Source organism: Narcine bancroftii, chromosome 10 (assembly GCF_036971445.1).
Source record: "Narcine bancroftii isolate sNarBan1 chromosome 10, sNarBan1.hap1, whole genome shotgun sequence".
Classification (NCBI taxonomy): Eukaryota; Metazoa; Chordata; class Chondrichthyes; order Torpediniformes; family Narcinidae; genus Narcine; species Narcine bancroftii.
This window is the reverse complement of record NC_091478.1, coordinates 27919127-27946091: the sequence shown is the minus strand read 5'-3', so window position 1 is coordinate 27946091 and position 26965 is coordinate 27919127. Positions and strand designations below refer to the sequence as shown.

General features: G+C 44.2%; 1 protein-coding gene across 9 annotated transcripts in view; it reads left to right on the top strand.

The window, feature by feature from the left end:
• Nucleotides 1–26043, top strand: part of LOC138744354 (LIM domain-binding protein 1) — a 94641-nt gene extending 68598 nt beyond the window's left edge. For 6 of the 9 annotated variants that reach the window (XM_069900378.1, XM_069900374.1, XM_069900375.1 and 3 more), the window contains 10 exons: nucleotides 452–554; nucleotides 8198–8242; nucleotides 11913–11988; nucleotides 12899–13001; nucleotides 14230–14402; nucleotides 16259–16381; nucleotides 19457–19540; nucleotides 21608–21731; nucleotides 23012–23160; nucleotides 23829–25866. In XM_069900378.1, the coding sequence (XP_069756479.1) occupies nucleotides 535–554; nucleotides 8198–8242; nucleotides 11913–11988; nucleotides 12899–13001; nucleotides 14230–14402; nucleotides 16259–16381; nucleotides 19457–19540; nucleotides 21608–21731; nucleotides 23012–23160; nucleotides 23829–24059 (1128 nt within the window). In that variant the 5' untranslated portion in view covers nucleotides 452–534 and the 3' untranslated portion in view covers nucleotides 24060–25866. Of the gene's footprint in view, nucleotides 1–451; nucleotides 555–8197; nucleotides 8243–11912; nucleotides 11989–12898; nucleotides 13002–14229; nucleotides 14403–16258; nucleotides 16382–19456; nucleotides 19541–21607; nucleotides 21732–23011; nucleotides 23161–23828 lie in introns of all 9 variants that reach the window. The other 3 variants (XM_069900381.1, XM_069900380.1, XM_069900373.1) reach the window with 3 other exon arrangements.
• Nucleotides 26044–26965: the final 922 nt, after the last annotated feature.

Genomic DNA, 26965 nt, shown 5'->3' with positions numbered 1-26965 from the left:
GAGGCTGAGGGGAGAATTGATGGAGATTCATACATTTGTGAGAGGCATTTATAGTGTGGGTAGACAGAATCTTTTTCCCAGGGTAAAAATGTCAATACTAGAAGACGTGTCTAAAGTAAAAGGTGGGGTGGGGGGGGAGTTTTTTTTTTAACACATAGAGTGGTGGGTGCCTGGAATGGGCTGCCAGGGGTAGTGGTGGAAACTGATACAATATTAGTGTTTAAGGGGCTTCGAGGTAGACCCAGGGATATGCATGGGATATGTATTATGTGCAGGGAGTAGGTTTAGTTTGGCCATCATGTTTGGCATAGACATTGTGGGCCAAAGGGCCCGTTCCTCTGATCTGTGCTTATCCCTCTACTTTATGCATTACAGTTTTAAAATTTTTACACACACACACAGCCTGCAGTTCACCTGCACTGGGTCTGACCTTCGCCTCCTCTCATTGCAGGGTGCTCGTCCAAGACTTTCAAGCTGTACTCGCCAAAGGAACCCCTGAACGGCAACGCATTCCCTCCCTACCACCCAGGAAGCATGCTGGATCGCGATGTCGGGTAAGAACCCCCTCTCCCCATGCTCGCAGTCCCTCTCTACCACCCAGGAAGCATGCTGGATCGCAATATCGAGTAAGAACCCCCTCTCCCCACTGTCACAGGCAGTTCCAGTCCTCCTGCACCAAAGGTGAGGAGCACAACCGACAGATACCCTGACATCTCGATTCCCATCCTAAGTACCACTCCAGGGGCATTGAATAGATCCACTAATTCAGTGTAGAGTTGTCCCAACCAGGCAAAGTCTGCATGGCAATGCACACTGACTCTCAGTTTGTGTTCTTCCTCTCCTCTCTCAAAACATTTTTCTCATGTGATATTTGGGGACAGACATCTTCCAGATGTGAACCACAGGGGTCGTTGAAGTTGCTGGCCCAGTGTGACTCCTGTCGGGCCCAGCTCTTTCCAAAGAGCGGTTCTTATATATTTATGAAAAACAAACAAACTGGTCCACTGTGTGAACAAGTCAGTAAATTACTTGAACTGCAAGGTTGGACACAGCAGAGCTTTACTCACAAACAGCAGACTTCTTCTGAACAAAAAGTCTGCCCAAGTACTCCCATACCACACACACCAAACCTCCTTTTGATCCATATCCATTTCTGCCATTTAAATAATTTATCTTTCTCTGTCTTCTTGGCAGTGCAGACCGTGAATTCTGCACTGTTGCTCCCACAGTATGACACTACTGCCCCTCCCTCAACTTTGCACCTTTCCTATTAAGCCCCCTCATCTCTGTCCTTCTCCAACTCAGGCCACGTCGCTCCTGGGAGTCCCTCCGTCTGCTCCGTCCCGAGTCTTGATGAAGGGGTTCAATCTTGAACATCAGCTAATCTTTTTCTTTGTCTTATCCTGAGTTCCTCCAGTAGAGTGTGATGACAATTCCTTGGATGATATAAAGGCATGAATTGGCTGGTTTCCATGTCTGCTGTGCAAGCCCATTCCAATAGAACAGTTCAGAGGAACCAAGGGGTGTTCAGCTGTAGTCCTAAAAGTGACCAGAGGGCGGAGCTCCAGTGTGATGCAGTACCCCATGCTGCCGCACAATGGTGCTCCAGATGCAGTATGCTGCCACTGGCTGGCAGGATCAGGTACTGCAGTGGTTAAGCAGCAGCACAATCTGGTTTGTTGAAGGGTGACAGGTCCTTTGGCCCAACATGTCCATGTGGACCAAGATGGCACTGGCTGCATATGGTCCGCATCTTTGTAAACCCATTCTATCCATCTATCTGTCCAAATGTACTTTAAATGTTGTAATTGTGCCCACTTGCTACAGTTTCCTCTGGCAGCTTGTTTCAGATACTTAACTCCCTGAGTGAAAGAGTCATCCTCAAGATCCATCTTAAATCTCTCCCCTCTCACAGTGTGGAAACATTGGGCTCTATTCCCTCTGAGCCAGCCATTCTCAACCTTTTTTTGGCTGGTAGGAGTCACATGATGGAGTAGTGGCCGGACGGTGAACTCCAGCCCTCTCCAGAAAAGTCGAAAAAAACAAAGGAAAACACAAAGGCACAAAAATAAAAATTAAAGTAAAGTGAGTATAAAGGTGGAAAGAAGATGGCGACGAAAAAAGAAAAATCGAAACCAACGGTAAGAAGAGAGGAAGAGAAGACAACGGAAGAAGAAGGAGAAGGCCTTACCTGTTCGAAGAGGCCCGCGGTGGAGAGAGAAACCCGCTCCCTCAGGTCGGTAGAAAGTGGACTACAAAAATGGCTCGCTGAGCCGAGTAAAAGTGCACAACCGCGCATGCAAAAAAACACACCGACGGGAGGGGTGACCAGCTGGGGAGTCGATCTCCACAGCCGGCAATGACAGCTGCAGAACAGCTGCAGCAAGAGGAGAATATAGAAGACAACGAAAACAAGAAAGAAGAGAAGAAAAGGACAACAAAGAAACAGCAGATGGCCAACCCAGAGGAAGAGGAAGAGTACAGTGAAATAGAAGAAGAAGGGAAAGGCAAGACAAAGGATATACTTTCTCTTATTAAAGAATACATGGAGTCATTTAAAGAATGGCAAGCGCAAGAATTTAATGATTTAAGAAGAAGAATAAACAATACAGAAGAGAAAATGAATAAAATAGATATGACCTTATCAGAAATGGGAAAAAGAATGGACAAGGTGGAAGAACGAGAAGCAGCAGTAGAAATGGAGGTAGAGGACTTAAAAAAGAAATTAGAGGAATCTAATAAAAAAGTTAAAGAGACACAAGAACTGTTAGCTCAGAAAATAGATATAATGGAAAATTATAACAGAAGAAATAACATAAAGATAGTGGGCCTTAAGGAAGATGAAGAAGGCAAGAATATGAGAGAGTTTATAAAAGATTGGATCCCTAGGATCCTAGGATGTCCAGAACTACAGCAAGAAATGGAAATAGAAAGGGCACATAGAGCAGTGGCCTTTAAACCACAACCACAACAAAAGCCAAGATCTATTTTAGTAAAATTCCTAAGATATACTACAAGAGAAAAGGTACTGGAGAAAACAATGGAAAAAGTAAGAGAGGGCAACAAGCCACTGGAGTACAAAGGGCAAAAAATCTTCATTTATCCAGATATAAGTTTTGAACTCCTGAAGAAGAGAAAGGAGTTCAATACAGCAAAGGCGATTTTATGGAAGAAAGAGTATAAATTTATACTAAAGCATCCAGCGGTATTGAAAATATTTATTCCAGGACAGCAAAACAGACTATTCTCGGATCCAGAGGAAGCACGAAATTTTGCAGAACAATTACAAAATAGACTGAGAGATGAAGATGTGTAACGAGAGTACAAAAGACTGCGAACTAAAAAGACACATAAGTTTTGAACTCCTGAAGAAGAGGAAGGAGTTCAATACATCGAAAACGATCTTATGGAAAAAAACTATTCTCGGATCCAGAGGAAGCAAGGAAATTTGCAGAACAACTACAAAACAAACAGAGAGATGAAGACATGTAATAAGAGTAAAAATGACCACGATTTATATGTATGTGGGTAAAGAGGTATATGTGTGTATATGTACAATGTGCATACATGAATGTATCTGTATTTAGAGGAAAATATAGATAATATAGACAAGAATTAATAAGGGAAGGAAATGGAATAGAGGGAATAAGGAGGGAATTAAAAGAGTGACCTTTGTTACATATGAAAAGTGAAATCTTTTCTGGGGGGGGCTGGGTGGGGAGGAGTTACGGTCACTGCAAAATCAGCTGACGCTTGCGAGTGAATTCGCAAATCCAAATGGAGAGGGGAGATGTGGTTGTCCGACAAGGGATAAAGGACAACTCAGGAGGGGAAGGGGAGATTGGGGCTAAAGAAGTTTTAAATAGGAGAATAAGGAAAATGTTTGATGTTTTAGGAATGTTGTCTTATAAGGGGTTCAAAACAAGAAAACAGAAATGGATAAGAAGGAAAGGTAATGATGGAGAAATGGAAAGGGAAGATAATCAAAGTATAAAATGGCTACATTGAACTATATGACATTAAATATTAATGGAATACATAACCAAATTAAAAGGAAGAAACTGCTAAATTTACTGAAAAAAGAAAAAATTGATATAGCATTTGTGCAAGAAACACATTTAACTGAATTGGAGCACAAGAAATTAAAGAGAGATTGGGTAGGACACGTAACAGCAGCCTCGTATAATTCAAAAGCAAGAGGAGTAGCTATATTAATTAGTAAAAATGTGCCATTTAAAATAGAAGAGGAAATAATAGATCCAGCAGGGAGATATGTAATGATAAAATGTCAGATATATTCGGAGTTTTGGAATCTACTCAATGTATATTCACCTAACGAAGAAGATCAAAAGTTTATGCAAGATATCTTTTTGAAGATAGCAGATACGCAAGGGAACATATTAATAGGAGGGGATTTCAAATATGGACAAAACTGGGAAAAAAATTAACAGAAAGAACAAAGTAACCAAATTTATAATTAAATCGATGGAAGAAATGCAACTTTTGGATATATGGAGGAAACAACACCCAAAGGAAAAGGAATATTCATATTACTCGGCTAGACATAAAACATACTCAAGAATAGACCTATTTTTGTTATCAGCTCGTATGCAAGATAGAGTAAGAAAAACAGAATATAAAGCTAGAATACTATCGGACCATTCACCCTTAATATTGACAGTAAAGTTAGAGGACATCCCTCCAAGAATGTATAGATGGAGATTAAACCCCATGTTACTTAAAAGGCAGGATTTTAGAGAATTTATTGAAAAACAAATTAAAATGTATTTTGAAATAAATACGAAATCAGTGAAAGATAAGTTTATACTATGGGATGCAATGAAAGCATTCATTAGAGGGCAAATAATAAGTTATGTAACCAAGATGAAGAAGGACTATAATAAGGAAACAGAGCAGTTGGAAAGGGAAATAGTAAATATAGAAAAAGAATTAGCAATGAAGGAAGATACAACTAAAAGAAGAGAATTGGCAGATAAAAAAATAAAATATGAAACACTACAAACATATAAGGTGGAGAAGAATATAATGAAGACAAAACAGAAATATTATGAACTAGGTGAAAAAACGCACAAAATCCTAGCATGGCAGCTTAAGACAGAACAAGCTAAGAAAATGGTATTGGCATCAAGGAAAAAAGACAAACAAATTACATATAATCCAAAACAAATTAAGGAAAACTTTAGAGAATTCTATGAACAATTATACCAAACTGAAAACGAAGGGAAAGAAGGGAAAATAGATGAATTTCTAACTAAAATTGAACTACCAAAACTACAAATAGAGGAACAAAATAAATTAAGAGAGCCATTTGGAATAGTAGAAATACAAGAGATAATAAAAAAATTACCAAATAATAAGACACCAGGAGAGGATGGATTCCCAATAGAATTCTATAAAACATTTAAAGACTTATTAATTCTGCCCCTCCTGGAAGTAATCAACCAGATTGATAAAACTCAAAGCTTACCAGATTCATGTAAAACAGCAATAATTACAGTAATACTAAAGCAAGGGAAAGATCCACTCACACCAGCGTCATATAGACCAATATCTTTACTTAACACAGATTATAAGATAATAGCTAAACTATTAGCAAACAGATTAGCAGAGTATGTACCGAAAATGGTAAATCTAGACCAAACTGGATTTATCAAAAAAAGACGCACAACAGACAATATTTGTAAATTTATTAACTTAATTCATGCAGTAGAAGGGAATAAAGCACCAACAGTAGCAGTTGCTTTAGACGCAGAGAAGGCCTTTGACAGAGTAGAATGGAATTACTTGTTCAAAGTATTGCAAAAATTCAGTTTACCGGAGAAGTATATTAATTGGATTAAAGCATTATATAAGGGACCATTAGCGAAAGTGACAGTAAATGGACATGTATCAAAGCAATTTAACTTAAGCAGGTCAACACGGCAGGGATGCCCACTATCACCTTTATTGTTTGCGTTAGCTATAGAACCACTAGCAGAATTGATAAGAACAGAAAATAATATAAATGGGATAAAAATAAAAGACAAGGAATATAAAATCAGTTTATTTGCGGATGATGTTATAGTATACTTAACAGAACCAGAACTATCAATAAAAGAATTATATAAGAAATTAAAGGAATATGGAGAAGTGTCGGGTTACAAGATTAACGTAAATAAAAGTGAAGCAATGCCTATGAATAATGCGGATTTCTCAAAATTTAAGAAGGAATCACCATTTAGATGGCAAATGCAAGCAATAAGATACCTAGGTGTAGAAATAAACAAAAATCTTGGCCAACTATATAAACTCAATTATTATCCACTAATGAAAAAATTACAGGACGATTTAGAGCATTGGAAAGATTTACCACTAACACTAATAGGAAGGATAAACTGTATTAAAATGAACATTTTTCCAAGGATATTATACCTATTTCAGGCATTGCCAATACAACTGACAGAGAAATTCTTCAAGGAGTTAAAGAAAATAATAAGGAAATTTTTATGGAAAGGGGGGAAACCGAGGATAGCACTAGATAAATTAACAGAATGGTATAAACAAGGAGGCTTACAACTGCCAAACTTTAAAAATTATTATAGAGCCGCACAATTAAGATACCTATCAGATTTTTATCAAACAAGGGAAAAGCCAGATTGAACTAGATTAGAATTAGATAAAATAGGGGAAAAGATACCTGAACACATATTATATAAATGGGATGAAAAATTGGTACAACATAGAAGTTCTCCAATATTACATCATCTACTTAATATTTGGAAGAAGATTCATGTAGAAAGAAATAAAACCTTTTTTTGGCTGTGGCCCCCTCAAGAACTCTGCTCAAAGTTTATGGACCCCATTCCCTGTTTTGCAGTTAAGCTTAGTTGGTTTCTTCTGTACTTCTAATGACGATATAAATAAAACAGATTAAAATATTTTATGATTTCAGTTTGTGCCCCTCCCCTTAAATGTGCTGTGGCCCCTGTCCAAATGTTTCTTTAAAGTAGTTGTGGTTTTAGTTGTAGAATTATCTACCCTGGAGAAAAAAAAGACTTTGAGCATTCACTTTATGGAATTTTTAAATTACTAAGATCACCCCTTGGCCTCCTTCACTCCAGGGCCTGCCAAATTGCCCAATCTCTCACCATAACTCAAGCCCTCCAGTCGCTGTAACAGCCTGGTGAATCTCTTCTGCACCCTTTCTGATTTAACAATGTCCTATATCTGGAAACCAGAATCTCACACACTCTCCAGGTGTGGACTCACCTACTCCTTTTACAGTTGAATCACAAGGTCCCAACTTTTGTACTCTATACCTGCCCAATGAAGTCAGCATGCCAAACACCTTCTACACCAGCCGTTCTCAAAGGGGACCATACGGAACCCCCCACCCAGGGGCCACGGATGAAATATTTTTTATGAAGTGGTCAGAGAGAAGTATAGAAGAAGTGGGACAAAGGACCTGTTTCTGTGCTGAATTCTACAACTCGTAAACAAAATAAATAATGCCTGCATCAGCATTGGTGCCCGGGCCTGTCAAATTGCCTCACACTTGAGAATCACCCCCAACATACCTGGAGCTTGGTATGGGTGCAGTCCTTGATCTATCAATAGATCACAGATCCCATCTGGAGGATCATTGGCTTCATATCCTGGAGTTGGTGGTTCAGAACTGTTTCACCGGGTTCCCATGGACATTTAGGGATGAGGTGTTAATGCTGGCCTGAAACACAAAAAGTCTGCAGATTCTGTGATTGTCGTAACACACAAAAATGCTGGAGGAACTCAGCAGGCCTCATGGTGTCCATTCGAGGTAAAGAGATATAACCAATGTTCCGGGCCTGAGCCCTTCTTCAAAAGCAGTAAAAAGCAGACAGGCCCCTTAATTAAAAGAAAGGGCAGGGGAAGGAGTACAGACCAAGAAACAAAAGGAGTTAATTGACGGAGAGGAGAGGAAAGGTGAGAATTCATTGGGGTAGGGGGTTGGATCTGTGAATGCAGAGCTGGGGAAAAGGAGACGGGGGGAAAAGAGACATAGGGATAGATTGGGGAGTGGGGGGGGGGGGTGATGGAAGCCGGAGAAGTCAATGCTGGCCTTGCCACTGATGTCCAACAGAATGAATGGAACATTATATAGATGAAGTGTGACTATTCCTGAGTTTTAAAATATTCTGTTTTCTCTTGCTCCTTGTAGTCCAACGCCAATGTACCCTCCAACGTACCTGGAACCTGGTATAGGGTAAGTGCCTGATGCTCTGTGGTCTGGGCTATTGGACATGGAGACTCCAACTTTGAATGAGTCTGTGCAGACGCAGCACTCCACAAATCATCTCAGATCAACGCCGCTGCATTCCTAAAAGCCGCAGTGCCGATGATGTCAGTGGGGAATGGGGTGTGGTCCTGCAATATAATGTAGGGAGTTGGGATGCATTTTAAAAAGTCAGGTGGTGATCTCTGGATTACTGCCAGTGCCATGTACTAGTGAGAGAGGGAAGAGGCAGATAGGGCACATGAACATGTGGTGCAGGAGGGAGGAAGGAAATTGTTGAGGCCTTTTCAGGCATTTTTAAACTCTTCACTGAGGACAGAAGTAGTTCCGAGGGACTAGAGGGTGGCCAATACGGTGCAGTTGTTTAAAAACAGGCTGTAGGAATAATCCAGCTAAGTACAGACCTGTCATTATGATGTCAGAGATGGGGGGAAATTGCTGGAGGGATAGAATCTATCAACATTTGGATGGCCAAGAGGAGCCAGCATGGATTTATGCGTGAGAAATTGTGTAAAATTTTGAATTTTTTGAAGAGGTGACAAAGTGGATAGATGAGGGCACAACATTTGTTATTTACGTGGATTTTAGTATAGCGTTTGATCAGGTTCCACATGGTAGGCCACACAGGATAGGAGCCCATCCAGCCAACTGAATAAAACATTGACTCGATGAAAGGAGTTAGAGAGTAGTTGGAGAGGGTAGTTGCTCACAGAGGACTCTGATCAATGGAGTTCCTCGGTTCGGTACGAGGACCCTTGCTTATTGTAATCTACAGAAATGATAATGGAGTTCCTCGGTTTGGTACAAGGACCCTTGCTTATTGTAATCTACAGAAATGATAATGGAGTTCCTCGATGCGGTACGAGGACCCTTGCTTATTGTAATCTACAGAAATGATAATGGAGTTCCTCGGTTTGGTACGAGGACCCTTGCTTATTGTAATCTACAGAAATGATAATGGAGTTCCTCGGTTTGGTACGAGGACCCTTGCTTATTGTAATCTACAGAAATGATAATGGAGTTCCTCAGTTCGGTACGAGGACCCTTGCTTATTGTAATCTACAGAAATGATTTGGACAAGAATGTTTGGCAAGGTGAGTTTGCTGATGACACAAAAAGATGAGCTCCAGTGGACAATGAAACAACGGGATCGAGATCAAACGAGAAACTAGGCGGAGGAATAGCAGGTGCAGTTCAACAAGGAGAAGAGCAAGGTGCTGCTTTTGGGTAATCAAAGCAGGGCAGGACATACTCTGTTAACGCAGGGCTCAAAAGAGCGTTATGGAGCAAAGGGGTGCTGATACACAACTCTTTAAAGATGGCAGCACAGCTGGACAGAGTAGGGAAGAGAGCGTTTGGGGTGCTTGTTTTCATCAGTCGGGGCAATGAATACAAGTGTGGGGATGTCAATTTAATCTGCTTTGGACTAATGGAGAAAGGCTACACTTGGAATATTGTGTACAGTTTTGGTCACTGTGCTGTCGGATGGATATTATGAAGTTGGAAAGAGTGCAGAAAAAGTTGACAAGTTGTTGCCAGGATTAGGGAAGTTGAGTTATTGTGAGAGGCTGGAGAAACTAGACCTGTTAGTGTGTAGGAGGTTGAGAGGAAGAGGTCTTAATGAGGTGTATAAAACCATGAGGACTTGATAAGTTAAATAGTGACAGTCTGTGTCCAAGTGTGGGAGAATCTAAGATGGGAGGGCCTATTTATGCTCCTATGTCTTACAGTCTTAGTTAAATTTTTCTGAATGAGTGAAACATTCAAAGAGTTCTGAGAACTATTCTTTCTTTCTTCTTCTTTGGCTTGGCTTCGCGGACGAAGATTTATGGAGGGGGTAAAAAGTCCACGTCAGCTGCAGGCTCGTTTGTGGCTGACAAGTCCGATGCGGGACAGGCAGACACGATTGCAGCGGTTGCAGGGGAAAATTGGTTGGTTGGGGTTGGGTGTTGGGTTTTTCCTCCTTTGCCTTTTGTCAGTGAGGTGGGCTCTGCGGTCTTCTTCAAAGGAGGTTGCTGCCCGCCAAACTGTGAGGCGCCAAGATGCACGGTTTGAGGCGTTATCAGCCCACTGGCGGTGGTCAATGTGGCAGGCACCAAGAGATTTCTTTAGGCAGTCCTTGTACCTTTTCTTTGGTGCACCTCTGTCACGGTGGCCAGTGGAGAGCTCGCCATATAACACGATCTTGGGAAGGCGATGGTCCTCCATTCTGGAGACGTGACCCATCCAGCGCAGCTGGATCTTCAGCAGCGTGGACTCGATGCTGTCGACCTCTGCCATCTCGAGTACTTCGACGTTAGGGATGTAAGTGCTCCAATGGATGTTGAGGATGGAGCGGAGACAACGCTGGTGGAAGCGTTCTAGGAGCCGTAGGTGGTGCCGGTAGAGGACCCATGATTCGGAGCCGAACAGGAGTGTGGGTATGACAACGGCTCTGTATACGCTTATCTTTGTGAGGTTTTTCAGTTGGTTGTTTTTCCAGACTCTTTTGTGTAGTCTTCCAAAGGCGCTATTTGCCTTGGCGAGTCTGTTGTCTATCTCATTGTCGATCCTTGCATCTGATGAAATGGTGCAGCCGAGATAGGTAAACTGGTTGACCGTTTTGAGTTTTGTGTGCCCGATGGAGATGTGGGGGGGCTGGTAATCATGGTGGGGAGCTGGCTGATGGAGGACCTCAGTTTTCTTCAGGCTGACTTCCAGGCCAAACATTTTGGCAGTTTCCGCAAAGCAGCAGGCAAAATCTTCGCTAGGATTCTACTAAATAGAATAATACCTAGTGTCGCCGAGAATATTCTTCCAGAATCACAGTGCGGCTTTCGCGCAAACAGAGGAACTACTGACATGGTCTTTGCCCTCAGACAGCTCCAAGAAAAGTGCAGAGAACAAAACAAAGGACTCTACATCACCTTTGTTGACCTCACCAAAGCCTTCGACACCGTGAGCAGGAAAGGGCTTTGGCAAATACTAGAGCGCATCGGATGTCCCCCAAAGTTCCTCAACATGATTATCCAAATGCACGAAAACCAACAAGGTCGGGTCAGATACAGCAATGAGCTCTCTGAACCCTTCTCCATTAACAATGGCGTGAAGCAAGGCTGTGTTCTCGCACCAACCCTCTTTTCAATCTTCTTCAGCATGATGCTGAACCAAGCCATGAAAGACCCCAACAATGAAGACGCTGTTTACATCCGGTACCGCACGGATGGCAGTCTCTTCAATCTGAGGCGCCTGCAAGCTCACACCAAGACACATGAGAACTATTAACAATGAAGTAAATGCTATACAAATGATTATTGCAATAGATCTTGTGTGCCCCTCCAGTCAGTGAGTTGCGTGGTAGGCCTGAGCTGGTGCAGGATCTGAGAGGGTTTCTTGCAGAGTGTCCGGCATCCCTGACCAGCTCCGGCTTCATTGGCTGGACTCCTATGTCGTCCAGCATTCCCTATCATCCAGCGACCTTGCGACCGCTGTTTTACTTTGCAATTGCTGCTCCCCCATTAGTCCAAATGGCTGCAGATTACATTGGGAAGCTGCTTCTAGGAGTATCCACTGGTCGGCATTTCATCAGAGGGAATTGGTCAGTCATTGAGACTTGGGTGTGAGAGCTGCAAGCTAAAGTGGATGCTCTGTTCTGACACAGGAGACACACACCCTACATGAACCAGACTGACTACAGGATATTTGAACTGAACAAACGATTACAGAACTGGGCGGAGGTAATACTTTCAACTGTGTGTTTGTTATTGTCTGATCATGAACAAGAAAAATTTAGGCACAGGGGAACTCTAATTGACTGCAAGCACTTGCAGTGCAGGAAAAGCATGGGTCAGACCCAGAGTGAAGCTCCCTCTACACCGTCCCATCACACACTCCCGGGCTCAGACAAAGAATGAAGCTCCCTCTACACAGTCCCATCACACACTCTAGGGGTCATACACAGAGTGAAGCTTCTATACTGCCTATCACTCACTCCCAGATTCAGACACAGAGTGAAGCTTTCTTTACAGTCCCATCACACACTTCCAAGGTCAGGCACAGAGTGAAGATGTCTCTACAGTCCCATCACATATCCAGAGTCAGAACCAGAGTGAAGTTCCCACTACACCATCTTATCACAAACTCCCAGGGTTAGATACAAAGTGAAGTTCCCACTACACCATCCTATCACACACTCCCAGGGTTAGATACAAAGTGAAGTTCCCACTACACCATCCTATCACAAACTCCCAGGGTTAGATACAAAGTGAAGTTCCCACTACACCATCCTATCACACACTCCCAGAGTTAGATACAAAGTGAAGTTCCCTCTACACTTCCAACTCACACTCCCAGTTTCAAGATCCAGATTGAAGTTCCCTCTACACAGTCCTGCTATTCCGTTTTTGTATTTGTATATGTTACAGGAGGGGATTTCTCAGGATGCTCCCTTCTCACCCCTCACTCGATGTTCCTTCCTGAATCTGGATATCCCTTTGATTATTCATGCTCCTTCTTTTCCCCCCTCCCCACCAAGATCTCTCTGACTCCCAGCCTTTTCCCTGCCTCCCTCCTCTTGTTGCAGTATTTTTAATTCTCCCTTTACCATGCTCGTGGATCCAGTCTCTTATTGACCCTTTAACTTTCCAGGAATGTGACAATCTCTGGTGGGATGCCTTCACCACGGAGTTCTTCGAGGATGACGCCATGCTCACCATCACCTTCTGTTTGGAAGATGGCCCCAAGCGATACAGTGAGTTCCTTTCTCAGTCCAGTCACATTCTGTCTCCTCTCAATGATGCCAGCTCCCAGCGCTAACTGCATCTGCCCGGCACCCATGTGAGATTCCCAGCTATGGACTGAAAGCTCCTTCTCGTTCCCTTGGAAAAAGAAGCCCTACCTCCAAAGCCCCAGATTGACAGCTGCCAATGCCACTGAGTGCCTACCCTACACTGGGGATCACAACAGAACCTAAGTGAAGGAAGGTTGGGGTTGGGTGTGACGCTGTGAGGTGTTCAGGAATCTGGTTCCAGTGAGAATTGCAATGATCAAAGTTCTAGTGTTTCCATTATTGTAGTCATTTTTAGTGTGTTTTTGATTGTTTATTTGTAAATTCATTTTTTATTGGTAAGTTTTGTCTTACACATGATCCAAATGTATTTGTATAGTTTATCAGATTTTTTTCATCGTCAGAGACTATATAAATAGATAAATGGCCTTTGACCAGCGGACAGGGCTTGAGAACCCTGTGCCTCTTGGGAGGGGCTGGGATCAGCTCGTTTGCCAGTTGGTGACAGGGTGACAGGGGGAGGGGATCATGGGTGGCAGGTCACTCCAAGAGCCCTGTGTCCCCGAGAAAGGGGCAATCCCCACCCCAGGGTTTGGTTCCTAAAAACTAATTGATTGAAAGGTGATCACCCTGAAAGTTTTATTCCTGATGTCCATCGCATGACTCCTATGGGAACGTGTGGGATTTTGGGGACAATAGAGGCCTTAGCGAGACTGTACCCAGAAGTTTGTAGGTTCAAACTCCACTCCGAGGCTTCAATACTGTGTCAGGACTGCCTTAGTTCAAGCAAAGGTCTCCGTGCAGAGTCAGGGTGGATATAAATGAAACCAGGCAGCTGTCTTGGAGCAGAACTGGAGAGTTCACCAAAGGTCCTGGTCCACGTTTATTCCCCATTTCCCCCATCCACTATCTGGTCATTATCATGCTACTGTTCCCAGGATCTTGCTATGCACAGATTTGTCAGCAACTGAAGACCAGAGTGATGTGTTGACTGCACAGGGCTTAGATAACCCAAGGATGTGAAAAGTGCTACAGAAATTCTTCCCAGATGATCTGCTGATACTTGTTTCCCAAACCCTAACTGAGAACAGACAGGACTGCTGGAGAAAGTCACTTGCCATCAAGCAATCGGTGGCAGTAAGGATCAGTTTTATTAACCCGATAATCTGCCATTTCTTTCCCCCACCTGCAGCCATTGGCCGGACGTTGATCCCTCGCTATTTCCGCAGTATCTTCGAAGGCGGAGCGACCGATCTGTATTATGTTCTCAAGCACCCAAAGGAATCATTCCACAACAACTTTGTGTCGTTGGACTGTGACCAATGTACAATGGTGACCCAGCATGGCAAGCCCATGTTCACCAAGGTAGGGTAGGGCACTGTTCCATGGGGCAGGAAACAGTGGGAGCCTGAGGACGAACTGAAGGATGACTCGCAGAAGTATGGGGAACTTTGGAATGTGTTAGTCAGACATAGAGTGAAACTCCCTCCACATGGTCCCGTCACACACTCCCAGGGTCAAACAGAGTGAAAATCCCTCCGCACCATCCCATCACACACTCCCAGGGTCAGACACAGAGTGCTGCTCCCTCTACGCTGTCCCATCACATACTCTCAGGTCAGGGACAGCATGGATTAGATAAAGAGTGAAGATCCCTTTATACCATCCCATTACACACTCCTAGGGTAGACACTGAGTGAAACCCCCCCCCCCTCCACTGTCCTGCTCAAAGTTCAAATTTATTATCAGAGAATATACAACCCTGAGATTCTTTCTCTTTGTTCAAGAATGGATAGAATCTGAGAACACATGAGCAGGAGAAGGCCATTCAGTCCTTCAAGCCTGTTCCACCATTCAATATGATCATGGCTGATCATGTGACCTCAAACACTATTCTTGTTTTCTCTCCATACCCCTTAATTCCTTGGTCCCTTTAGCCGCAAGGGCTGCATCCAACTCCCTTCTGAATTTATCTAATGATCATGCCTTAATAATTTCCCGTTGTAAGGATTTCCGCAAGTTCACAACTTTCTTAACTTGTTTCTCCTCAGCTCAGTCCTAAATGGATTCCCCCTTCTCCTCAGACTTTGTGTGACCCCTTGTTCTGCACTTCCCCACTTCCTTCTAACCTGTCAGAATTTCATATGTCTCGACAAGATCCCTTCCATTCTTATAAATTCCAATGTCTATCCATTCCCTGGTCTATCCAGCCTTTCCTCATACATTGATCCTGCTGACCCAGAAATCCGTCTGGTGAATCAGCACTGCTCTCCCTCATTGGTAGAGATTGGATAATTTTGTGTTGAAGAGAGTTCAGAGAAGGTTTACTGGGCTAGTTTGTAGTTGGAACAGTTTATTGCAGGAACAGGCCCTTCAGCCCTCCAAGTCTGTACTGGCCACGATCCCCTCTCTCAGCACATGGTCTGTAGCTTGCCTGTACATGTGCATGTCTAAACATTGTTATCATGTATGCTTCCACCACCTCCTCTCCCTGCTTTGGAAGTGTGTTCCTGCTACCTCATGTTGTGTCCATTAAAAAAAAATCTTGGCTTGTAAATTTCTTTAGAGCTGCCCCCCCCCCCCCTTCTTCTCAAACCAATGCCATCTAGGGGCACCCTGGAAAGAGATTCTGGCTGCTCACCCTATCATTGCCCCTCAGTTTTGTCTGCCCTCAGCCTCCAACGCTCCAGGAAAAAGAACCTAAGTTCCTCCAACCTCTCCTTACAACTGGAGAATGGAATACTGTTTGAGGTGAAGATGACTAACGATTGGTCTAGAGGGGAACAGATGGGAGATTGGAGCTGAGGGCAAGGTCATATCAGCCGTGATCTGGATGAACAGGCTGGCTGAATGCTTGACTACTGCACCTCCTTTCACGCCTGATGTAAACAATGGTGTTACACTCAAAGAATCATTGCTTTGGGTCCTCCCTGGGACTGAGGCCTAATTCCAATCAGTTTCCTGTTGTGGAACTCCAGTGAGATCTACTAGATTCCTTCTCCAGGAGTCCTACTGTTAATTTTCACCTCTGTAAAGTTTAATTTCCTGGCCTCCATCTTGAGAGAGTAAATCTGTAGGGATGTTACAAGAATCCATGGCATTCCACACCTGTGTGAACGTGAAATAGGGATGCTTGAGAGGTTGGGAGGGTTTGGTGCTTCAAAACCTCTGCTCCGTTCAAGCCTGTTGGGCCATCACTAATGGTGCACTCTACGTTTTAGGTGTGTGTGGAGGGACGGTTGTACCTGGAGTTCATGTTCGACGACATGATGAGGATTAAAACTTGGCATTTCAACATTCGGCAACATCGGGAGCTGATCCCACGCAGCATTCTCGCCATGAATGTGAGTCTTCCTTCCACCGCTTTCTTCATCCTGCAGTCCCCCACTGGGTTAGGCTCAAGATGCTGTTTTTTGTCACGTATGCAAAGGTCTTCCCTGTCCAAATGCTATCTCTGGGGGGGTTGAGAGAGCAAGTTGCCCTCCACTCCCCTCCCACCCCAAGAATATCAAGTTAACTGAGGTACCATACGCTAGAGTTCAGGTGCAGGAAATCTTAAAGAGAAACAGAAAACTTCAGAAATACTCAACAGATCAGGGGGATCTCATTGGAACATTTCAAATGTTGAAAGGCACCGACAGTAGATGTAGAAAATTTGTTTCCCATGGTAGGGAATTCTAGGACAACAGGGTACAACTTCAGGATTGAAGGGCATCCACTGAAAACAGACGTGGAGGAATTTCTTCAGCCAGAGGGTGGTAAATCTGTAGACTTTGTTGCCACAGGTAGTGTGGAGGCCAATCATTGGTTGTATTTAAAGGAGAGATTGATGGTTTTTTTTATTAGCCAGGGCAGACTTGATGGGCTGAATAGCCTATTTCTGCTCCTATGTCTTACTTGTGGAGAAAGAGTTTATTTGATCTGAAACATTAACTCTGTTCCTCTTTCCATTGAAAATGTTGTGGACATACATGGAATATCAAAAACCTAATGAAATCCAGAGAAGTTTTGTTTATTCATCGGGACAGGCACCAGAGGACTCCACCAGCGCAGACGATGGGACAGTTATAGGGAGAGTGGCAGAAGAGATTTAAGGCTGAGTGTGTGAAGAGTTGCACTGTGGAGCAGAGGGCACAGTTCGGAAGGGGACAAGTACGGAGAGATCTGGCATTGTATGAGCTCTGTCCATTGAAAGTGGCAGGCAAGGTTGAAGCAAATGGAATGATGACGACGAGAGTTTATTATCATTATTCACAAGTACAACGTACAAATGCATCAACATTCTTACTTGCTGCAGTCAGCAGATATACCAAACAAAATTAAATATCCACAAATACAGAAAAAGTAATAAATACAAAAGGATGGATAAATGACAGTTGCAGTTATTGCGTGTGTGTGTAAAATAAATAAATTGAATTTAAAAACAATGGTATTTTGGTAGTGCAGACAAATCATTTGGTTGTCCCAGGGTAATTTTGGGTTAGGGTAGTACAGGGAAGTTCAAGATCCTGATAGCTGTTGGTTTTTAAAAAAAAGTCCTCAAGCCTAGAGGTGCTGGCTTCTGTACCTTCTACCTGAAGGGAGCAGTGAGAAGAGGTTGTGACCAGGGTGATTCAGTTCCTTTATCACATTGACTGCTTTCTTGAGGTAGCGTCTCATTCAGATGTCTTCAATGCATGGGAGGTCAGTGCCCGTGATGGATTTCCTTTTTAATTTGTAGTGAACTCTGACTGGACTGTTTAATTGCAAGGTTTGCTTGAAATCCTTTTTCAAAGAATACTTGGCCCAGAGACAAAATAACAACCTGGGTCTTTGATCCTATCAATTTCTCAGCTAGGATTTTATAATTTTTTAAAAATGTTTCAGTAATGAACTCCTTTTCAAAGTATATTTTCTGTGTTGCTGTATTAAAAAAATACTTCCTCCTGTTTTGTCCTCACTCCACATTTGAATTTTAATTTGGCATATAGTATGGTAACAGGCCCTCCTGTTGCATGAACTGGTGCCCCCCCCCCCCCCCCCAACATTTTGAAAGAGGAGGAAACCCACGCAGACATAGGGAAGACGTACAACTTAAAGACAGCGCTGGATTCAAACCCAAGTTGCTGGCGCTGTAATAGTGTTGCGCTAACCACTACACTATCCTTGCCACCTCACTTGTAAATCAGTCTTTATTCAAATAATACATAATTTCTTCCTTTGAGATGACATTAATTTTGTCAAAAGCTGAGTAAAAGAATTCACAGCTTTGGGATTTACCCCCTTCCCTTCAAACTTGAAAATAATTAATACATGCTGGAACATTTACAGGAAAGGTTTGTAAGTAATAAACAAAATGCCTATACTAATGGGTACTGGGTTTCTGAATATGTGGTTATAATTTTGAGGTTTAATGAGTTGTTTTGTTCTTTTTTTGGCAGTTAGCTGTGTAACCACCAAACAAAACATCACTATACAGGAAGAGATTTGAACTTGCAGAATGTCTGATGTATATCTGTCTACAAACTGATCTTCACAGCTTACAGATGTACTCCTGAAAACAAAATAATCCAATCTCACAGCATAGAGTAGGCCCTTCCACCCACTCATCCCTGCTGACCCAGCTGTCCAAATGCCTTTAGAATGTCAGAATTATAACTGCTCTACAGCTTCCTCTGGTAGCTCATTCTAGATTTGAACAATCCTCTGAGCGAAAAGATTGCTACGCAGGTGCCTCTTGAGTCTTTCTCCCCCCCCCCCCCACCCCCACCTCAAACCTATGCCCTCGAGTACTAGAAGCATCTACCCTGGAGGAATGACTGAGCATTTGCTTTATCCTTGACCCTCATGGTTTACCAAACCTCTAAAGCAGCAGCATCTGCTCAATGCTTCCCAAATTTCATTTCATTAATGTTTGGCAATGGATTTTTGAATTGGAGGCTTGGTTTCAAGTTCACAGTTATTGTCACACATACTGCAGAGCAGGAAGGTTAGTTTATGAGCAGTTTGGTTAGACCACTCATACACAGTACAGTCAGTAAAACACTGCACAGAGTGTAGAGTTAGAGAGGAGTTAATGCAGAACATGGGCTATGTAATTTTTAGTGGTGTGAGGTTCATTCAGGAGTCTGATAACAATGGGGAAAAATCTGTCCTTGAATCTGGTGATGCATGATCTCACACTCAAGAATTATCTTGCCCACAGGAAGGGTGTGAAGAGAGGGTGGCCGGGGTGGGAAGAGTCTTTTTAGTATCTTGGTTGCTCTTCCAAAGCTGTGGAAGTGTTGACGGAAGGAAGGGTGGAGAATGACGGTCTGTGTTGCTTCCAACCAGATGGTTAACCCAGCTGGGCCCAGGCCAGAACTGCAGAGTTAATGTTGTGTTAATGCAGCTAAGCTGCACCTCTCGTCTCACTGATTCATGTTGTGTACCTCCTACAGTCCCAGGACCCACAGATGTTGGACCAGCTGTCAAAGAACATCTCACGCTGTGGCCTGTCGAACTCTACCTTGAACTACCTCCGGGTAAGAGCGCCTTGCATAACTGTTTAAAACCTCCCAGTAAAAAAAGTAAGGTGGTTGATGAGAAATGTGGGACAGTACTGAGGGAGGATCACACTTGGATGATATGAAGGTTGGAGGAGTTGTGGATCATGCTGAAGGTTGTTGAAAGTTACAAAAGGATTATAGACAAGATGCAAAATTGAGTGGAAAAGTTGTAGATGGAGTTCAATCTGGATAAGTGTGAGATGATGCATTTTGGAAGACCAAATCAGAAAGCTGAGCACAGGATTAATGGACAGATACTTAACAGTCTGGAGGAAGAGAGGGATCTTGGGGTCCAAATTGATGCATCTCTCAGATGCTGCACAGGTTGATAGGATTGTTAAGAAAGGCTTCGTTAATAGGGGGATTGCATTCGAGAGGTCATTTGCAACTCCCTGAATCTCTGGTGACACTACATTTAGCATATTGTGTTCAGTTCTGGTCACCTCATTATAATAAGCATATGGAAGCTATGGAGAGGAGATTTACCAGGATGTTGCCTGGATTGGAAGATAAGGCAAGGTTATTAGAGCTGGGACTTTTTGGGGTGCAAAAGGATGAGAGGAGACTTAATAGAACTCTATATAAGATTCTAAGAGGCATAGATAAGGTGGAAAGCCAGCACTTTTTTTTTTCCAGAGCAGGAATAGCAAACACCAGGGGACATATCTGGGATAGTTTTTTAAAAAAAAACAGTTTGGGTGCCTGGAATGTCTTGCCAGTGATGGTGGAGGAGGCTGAAACATTAGAGGCTTTTAAGGCTCATGAATAAAAGAAAAAATAGAGGGTTACAAGGTGGGAAGGGTTTATACTTTCTTTTGGTAGGAATATATAGGTTGGCACAACATTGTGGGCCAAAAGGCCTGTACTGTGCTGTAATGCTCAGTGTTCTATAAAATGGGAGCAGGAGCCCACTCAAACCAGCCCTGACAGCAAGACCACAGTGGTCTGGTCATGGCTCAGTTCCACTTTCCTGCCTGTTCCCCCAAACTCCCAACTCCTTCAGCAACCACATATCTGTCTATCCCACTTTCATATAGATTCAGTGACCACCATCTCAGCTCCTGGGTGGATATGTCCCTCCAAGAGAAGGCATCCCTCCACCTCTCTTGTTTTAAATGGCTTACACTGATCTGATTTGTAGCTCTTGGTTTTACATTCTCTCGCAAGGGGAAAGACCCCCTTGTATCCATCAAGCCTCTCAGAACCTTTTTATTTCAAGAAATCTATCTCTCATTCTTTTAAACTTCAAAGGGTTTAGGCTGAATTTGTGTTCCTCAGAGAACCGTTCATCTCAGGACTGAACCCAGACAACTTTCCCTCCACTGCCAGCCATAGCACCACCTCAAAGTTTATAGGCCACCTTCCCTGTGAAGCAGTCAAGTTTAGTTGGTTTCTTCTGTACTTCTCTCCTACCAACTACATAAAAACTTTGATTTTGGTCCACGGCCCCCCCTTAAATATTACTGTAGCCCCTGTTGAGAATGGCTGGTTTAAAGGAGTAGGAGTGATAATGATTGTTGCTAAATGCTCCCATCGATCATGAGATCAGAGTGTCATACACCATGGAAAGAGGCTTTTCAGCCCAACTTTTCCATGCCGACCAAAATGTCCCTCCCACACTCTTCTCATCTACTTGCATCTGGCCTATAATCCCTCCTACCAATATATCCATCCAAATGTTTCTTAAATGTTGCAGTAGTACCTGCCTCAACTACCTCCAGTAGCCCATTCCATTATACCCTGTGTGTGTGTATAAAAAAAGTTACCTCTCGGGTTTCTGTTAAATCTCTATTCCCCTGCCTCCCCAACTCACCGTAAATCTAGTCGCCAACTCTGGGCAAAAGACTGTGTATTCACCTGATTATTTTCTCTCAGGTTATGTGCAAATACCTGTGCACTTGGATATGTAACTGGCATTTCTCTTTGTGTCTCCCTATCCTCTCTTGTCCCAATCCTGTTCCTTCCCCATGTACACCTCCCTTCTTTCTCTCCCTTGCTGCCCCCTCTCCACCCCTTCCCCCCACACCCCCCCCTCCCAACCAGCTCTGTGTTATTCTGGAGCCGATGCAGGAGCTAATGTCCAGGCACAAAACCTACAGCCTGAGCCCCAGGGACTGCCTCAAGACGTGCCTGTTCCAGAAGTGGCAACGGATGGTGGCTCCGCCAGGTACGTGCACTCTGGCCTTACCTGTGATTGCATGCATAGGTGTGGTAATAGTCTCCCTGCATGGTATGGGCAGGGGATAGGGGAAGGCTATTCAGCTACTTGAGCCTGCCCCACAATTCATCAAGATCATGTTGTTCTGATCTTGGCCTCAGTTTCACATTCCTGCTGGTCAGGTAGCATCTTTGGAAGGAGATGACAGATGGTCAGAGCAAAGTTATTAATACTGTTCCTCTTGCTTGGACTCTACCTGGGCTCCAGAGTGGTTCTGCACGTCACCAACATAAACAATCTGGAAGAGAGGACAGAGTGTAGTGTATCCAAGTTAACTGATGACACTAAATTGAGTGGAAAAGCAAATTGTGCAAAGTTTATGAAGGAGTCTGCAGAGATCTAGATAAGTTAAGTGAGTGGGCAAGGGTCTGGCAGATGGAGTACAATGTTGGTAAATATGAAGTTGTCCTCTTGGGAAGAAAACAAATGGAAGATCACATTATTATTGAAATGGCAGGCACGCTGACAAGCAGAAGGACTTGTAAATGCTTGTGCAGGAATTGCAAAAGATTGGTTTGCAGACAAATTTGCAAGACAAATGGAATGTTGGGCTTTATTGCTAGAGCAAATGAATTTAAGAGCCGAGAGGTTATGCTGCAACTGTACAGGGTCCTGGTGATGCCACATCTGGAATACTGCGTGCACTTCTGATCTCCTTTCTTGACGAAGGATGTACAGGCTTCAGAGGTGGTGCAGAGGAGGTTCACCAGGTGGATTCCAGAGATGAAGGGGAGTTATCTATGACTTTACTCGCTGGAATTTAGAAACGTGTAAAACTAGGAAAGATACAATAGAGGTAGGTAAGTATACATTGGTAGGGGAGACCAGAACTAGGGGACATAGCCTCAAGATTCAGGGGAGTAGATATAGGATGGAGATGAGGAAGGTTTCTAGAGGGTGATGAATCTGTAGAATTTGCTGTGCTTTGAAGCCTCACTGAATATATTTAAGACCAGGTTGGATAGATTTTTACTGAGGGATATGGGGAAAAGGCCATCATCAAATCAGCTCCTGAATAGTGGAACAGATCCGATGGGCCGTATGGCCGACTCCTAGTTCTTTATGGGTAGTCGCTCTGATGCTGTAAACAGGATCTCACTGCGCAAGTTGTGTCAAGAGCTCTGGGATGGCCCAAGGGCTAGAGGGGGCAAGGGTCCAACTCCAGTGTCCAGGGGAGGGATCTCCGGAGCTGGCAGACACGGCTCACAGCCAGTCACTTTCCTCCCTAGCCGAGCCAGCCCGGCAGGCGCCGAGCAAACGCAGGAAGCGGAAGATGTCGGGAGGTAGCACCATCAGCAGCGGAACAAACTCCAATGCCAACAGCAATAGCAAGAAGAAGAGCCCAGCCAGCAGTTTCGCCCTGTCCAGTCAGGTACCTGTAAGCATCCCCGCTTCTTCCATCTTCAATCAGACAATGTTCAGGGAGGGCTGGGGAGACGGGTTGGCGTGGGGTAAGCCTCGTGATCCAGGACCGTCCTCCTCGCCCAGTGGCACCAGTGCAGTGTCAGTGCATCCACATTGCAGCGGCGCCATCACATCCACGTAACGGGAGGTTTCATGCATCTGCTCTAATGCCATGCCGCCATGTAAAGGATAGGATGACCATTCAGCCCCTTGAAACAGATCCTGTGGTGCAAGCTCGTGGCTGACCTTGGCCTCATCTGCACTTTCCATCCTGCCCCACAGAGAAGCAAGGACACAGTGAGGGTGGGGACGTCTGTGTGGGTGTATAGCCTCCCTCTTCCCCCCCTCCACCTCCATTCCCCTTTCTCCCCTTCCATCTCCTTCATTTCCCTCCCTCCCAATCCTGCTCCTTTCCCCACCCCCTTTACCCCTTCCTCTCCCCTGCTTTCCCCATCCCCTCCCCTTTAACCCCTACACCCTTCCCCCCCTCCCCTATTACTCTCTTCGATCTACTGTGACCCCCCCCCCCCCCCATCAGTGAGCTGATCCTGCTCCTTGTTGCACAATGTGATGGAGGGGAGCCTTCCCTCCCCCCGCTGTGACTTCCCCCGTGGGTGAGCTGATCGCTGCTCCCTGTTGCAGGATGTGATGGTGGTGGGAGAGCCCACCCTGATGGGGGGGGAGTTTGGAGACGAGGATGAGCGGCTGATCACCCGCCTGGAGAACACGCAGTATGACGCCACCAATGGCATCGACGACGAGGACAGCTTCAACAACTCGCCAGCCCTCGGGGCGAACAGCCCCTGGAACAGCAAGCCGCCATCCAGCCAGGAGAGCAAGTCGGAGAACCCAACCTCACAGGCTTCCCAGTGAAGGTGGACAGCACATTCCAGATCCCCTGATGAACCGACCTGTCAGCGTGCCGGTCTGGAGGTACCAGCAGGGTGTGACTGGGGTCCATTACCCTGGCGCTTTTCCCCCATTCCCAATCTCACACGGCCTTCACTGTGGATATTATACACACTTCTGTTTCCCTTCTACTTACATCTCCATTACAAAAAATGTTTAAAATAGAGGTGAGTTGCATCTGAGAAGGTTTGCATCTGCTCTTCCCTCTCCACCACCAATCCTGTTACTGGCATCGTGGAGGGAGAAAGGGCTTGCAGTTCTAGAAGTTTCTGTGCTGAGGAAGAGGGTGGCCCCAGAATTCCAGAGGGCTGGGGTCCTGAGAACCACTGCTCTAGGACAAGCAATGAACAGCTGCAAGGTGCTAGATAAAGCTCGCTCTCGTGCCACCTGTCTTGTTGACCTGGCTACCTCACCCAGGGCACTGTTTATTCAGGTTTTGGGGAGGAAATATGGGGGAGACGCCTTCTGAATCATCATTACCCATCCTGTGCAGAGACACACGTGTGCCTCCTCTGTACCTCTGTAGTTGGACAATGAAGGAGAGGGTCTACCGTTACTGATGGAACTGCTCCAAACTTCCTTTCTTTATTCCCAGCTTGACCCTTCTGCTCTGTACTTTTAAGAAATCAACCCCTGCTGCCTTGTGCCCTGAACCTCTCATCCATTTTACTTGATGGCCTCACATTAACCAAAGTCCTTTTTAAATCCCCTTCTCTGCCCCCCCCCCCCCCTTTTTAGGGTTTGTTCATCCTCAGACCCATATAGGTAGCCCAAGGTTCATGCTAACCTTCCCCCAACTGTGCCTTGTCATCGTCCCCAAGTTTCGTGGCCCCATTATTGATGGCTGTGTCCTCCCCATCCTGAGCTCTCCTTAAAACGTACCAAATTTGGCCATCTGCTGGGGTTGTCTCCTGTGAAGAATGTCAGGATCTTGGACAACAGTAGGGACACCATTATAATCACAGGATTATGGGAGTAAGGTAGGAAGCGGCTGTATTACAGGGGTGCCCAATGGATGGTTCGGGAGAGTCCAATGAATTAACATTGCAGATGGTTCTATGGGTCTGAAATGGCTCTGCCCAGACTGCTTCAGAAGAAATCACAGGATTTCAGACTCAAAAAAAACAGCCAGAAAGTTTCAAGAAAAAAAATTCAGTGAAACACAAAAGTCTGCAGATGCTGTGATTGGAGGAACTCAAGAGGTCTCACAACATCCATAGGAGGTAAAGATACATTTCAAGCCTGAGCCCTTCTTCAAGGTACGAGTTAAAAAAAAGACAAGCGTCTGAGTAAAGGCTGGGGGAAGAAAGGGAGGGGGGAGGTGTACCTTTACCTTCTATGGACAATATGACACCAGCTGAGTTCCTCCAGCATTTCTGTGTTTTGACTGAAAAAAATCCACACCAGCCACAAGCTTTTTATTTCATTTTAAAAAACTAATGTGTTTTGATCCCATGCCTACCAGGCAAATACAAAGTCCCTGTGCATAAAGTCAGCACATGGGATTACCTCCTTGATCTGCTATTTAACTTTGTCTCTCTACTATCACCTTTACAAAACTTGCTTTTTAATTAACTTCCTCATCTAACCCCTGGTACCTCTGAACAGACTGCGTGAGATGGAGGGCAACGATTTCTTTGCTGCATCTCACGATTTTCTAATTTGCTGTAAATCTGCAGAGAGAGAGAGAGAGGCGGGAAGAATATAAGATGCACCATGTCATGTTTTATACATCAAAAGAAATCCGGAAAAAAAAATGAATTAAGAAGATGGAATGCTGAACAATCCCCTCGGAATTGTTTGTAATGTTTTTTAATGTTATCTTGTGTAGGGGAACTGTGTTTTATTTTGGTTTTGAAGCCTTGTTCTGTGTATCTCTGCTTGTATATTGATCGCTAGTACTTACCAATCTGTATTGCTGTCATTAAACATATGGTAAACCTTACAACTAATGCTCTTTGTGCCTCCTTTATTGGAGAGATTAGAACAAGCGCAGCTTGTGAGGGTAATCTAAAACTGAGTTGGAAATTGGTAGGAATTGGTGAAATCTGAGCAGAAAACTTTGGAAACAGTAAGTCAGGCAGCAGCAGTGGAGAGAGCAACTGAGCCAAGGTTTCGGGTCAGTAACCTTTGACCTTTTGTTTAAGATGCAAAGAAATGGAGTAGAGAAGAGAACCAAAAGGAAGACTGGAATGGGTTGGTTTCATTGGGCAAGAATGGAATGACACCAGGATGATTGACGCAAAACATTACAGCACAGAAACAGGCCCTTCAAATCTATTATTCTGTCTGGTCCCATTGACCTGCTGCACCCAGCCCTCCATACCCATCCCATCCATGTACCTGTCCAAATTCTTAAGTGTTAAAATTGAGCTCGCATTCACCAGCTGACAGCTTGTTCCAGATGCCCACCACACTTTGTGTGGAAGAAGTTCCCCTTCATGTCCTCTGGTTTATATTTAAAAAAAGCCTACTTGCACTTACTCTATCATTAACCCTCATAAATTTGTACACCTCTATCAAATCTCTCCTCATTTAGGCTCCAGGGAATAAAGCCCTAACCAGTGTAGCCTTTCACTGCAACTCAGTTCCTCAAGTCCCAGCAACATCTTTGGTAAATTGACTAAAGTCTAAATCTGAAATGAGCAAGGGAATCTGGACAGATTGCTCGAATCTGGAGTTAAAGTCTGAACCTAGCCCACATTTCTGTGAGACTAACTCCAGATTCCCTTGCTCAGTTAGTTGAGGATTCTACAGGTCAGGGGCCTGGATTGGGATGGGAGATCAGCAGTGTTTCATCGCCTGTGCTGGAGTTCTACACAGTAGAGGAAACCAAATCCAGTTAACCAGTTTGGGTGAGATGCAGTGTG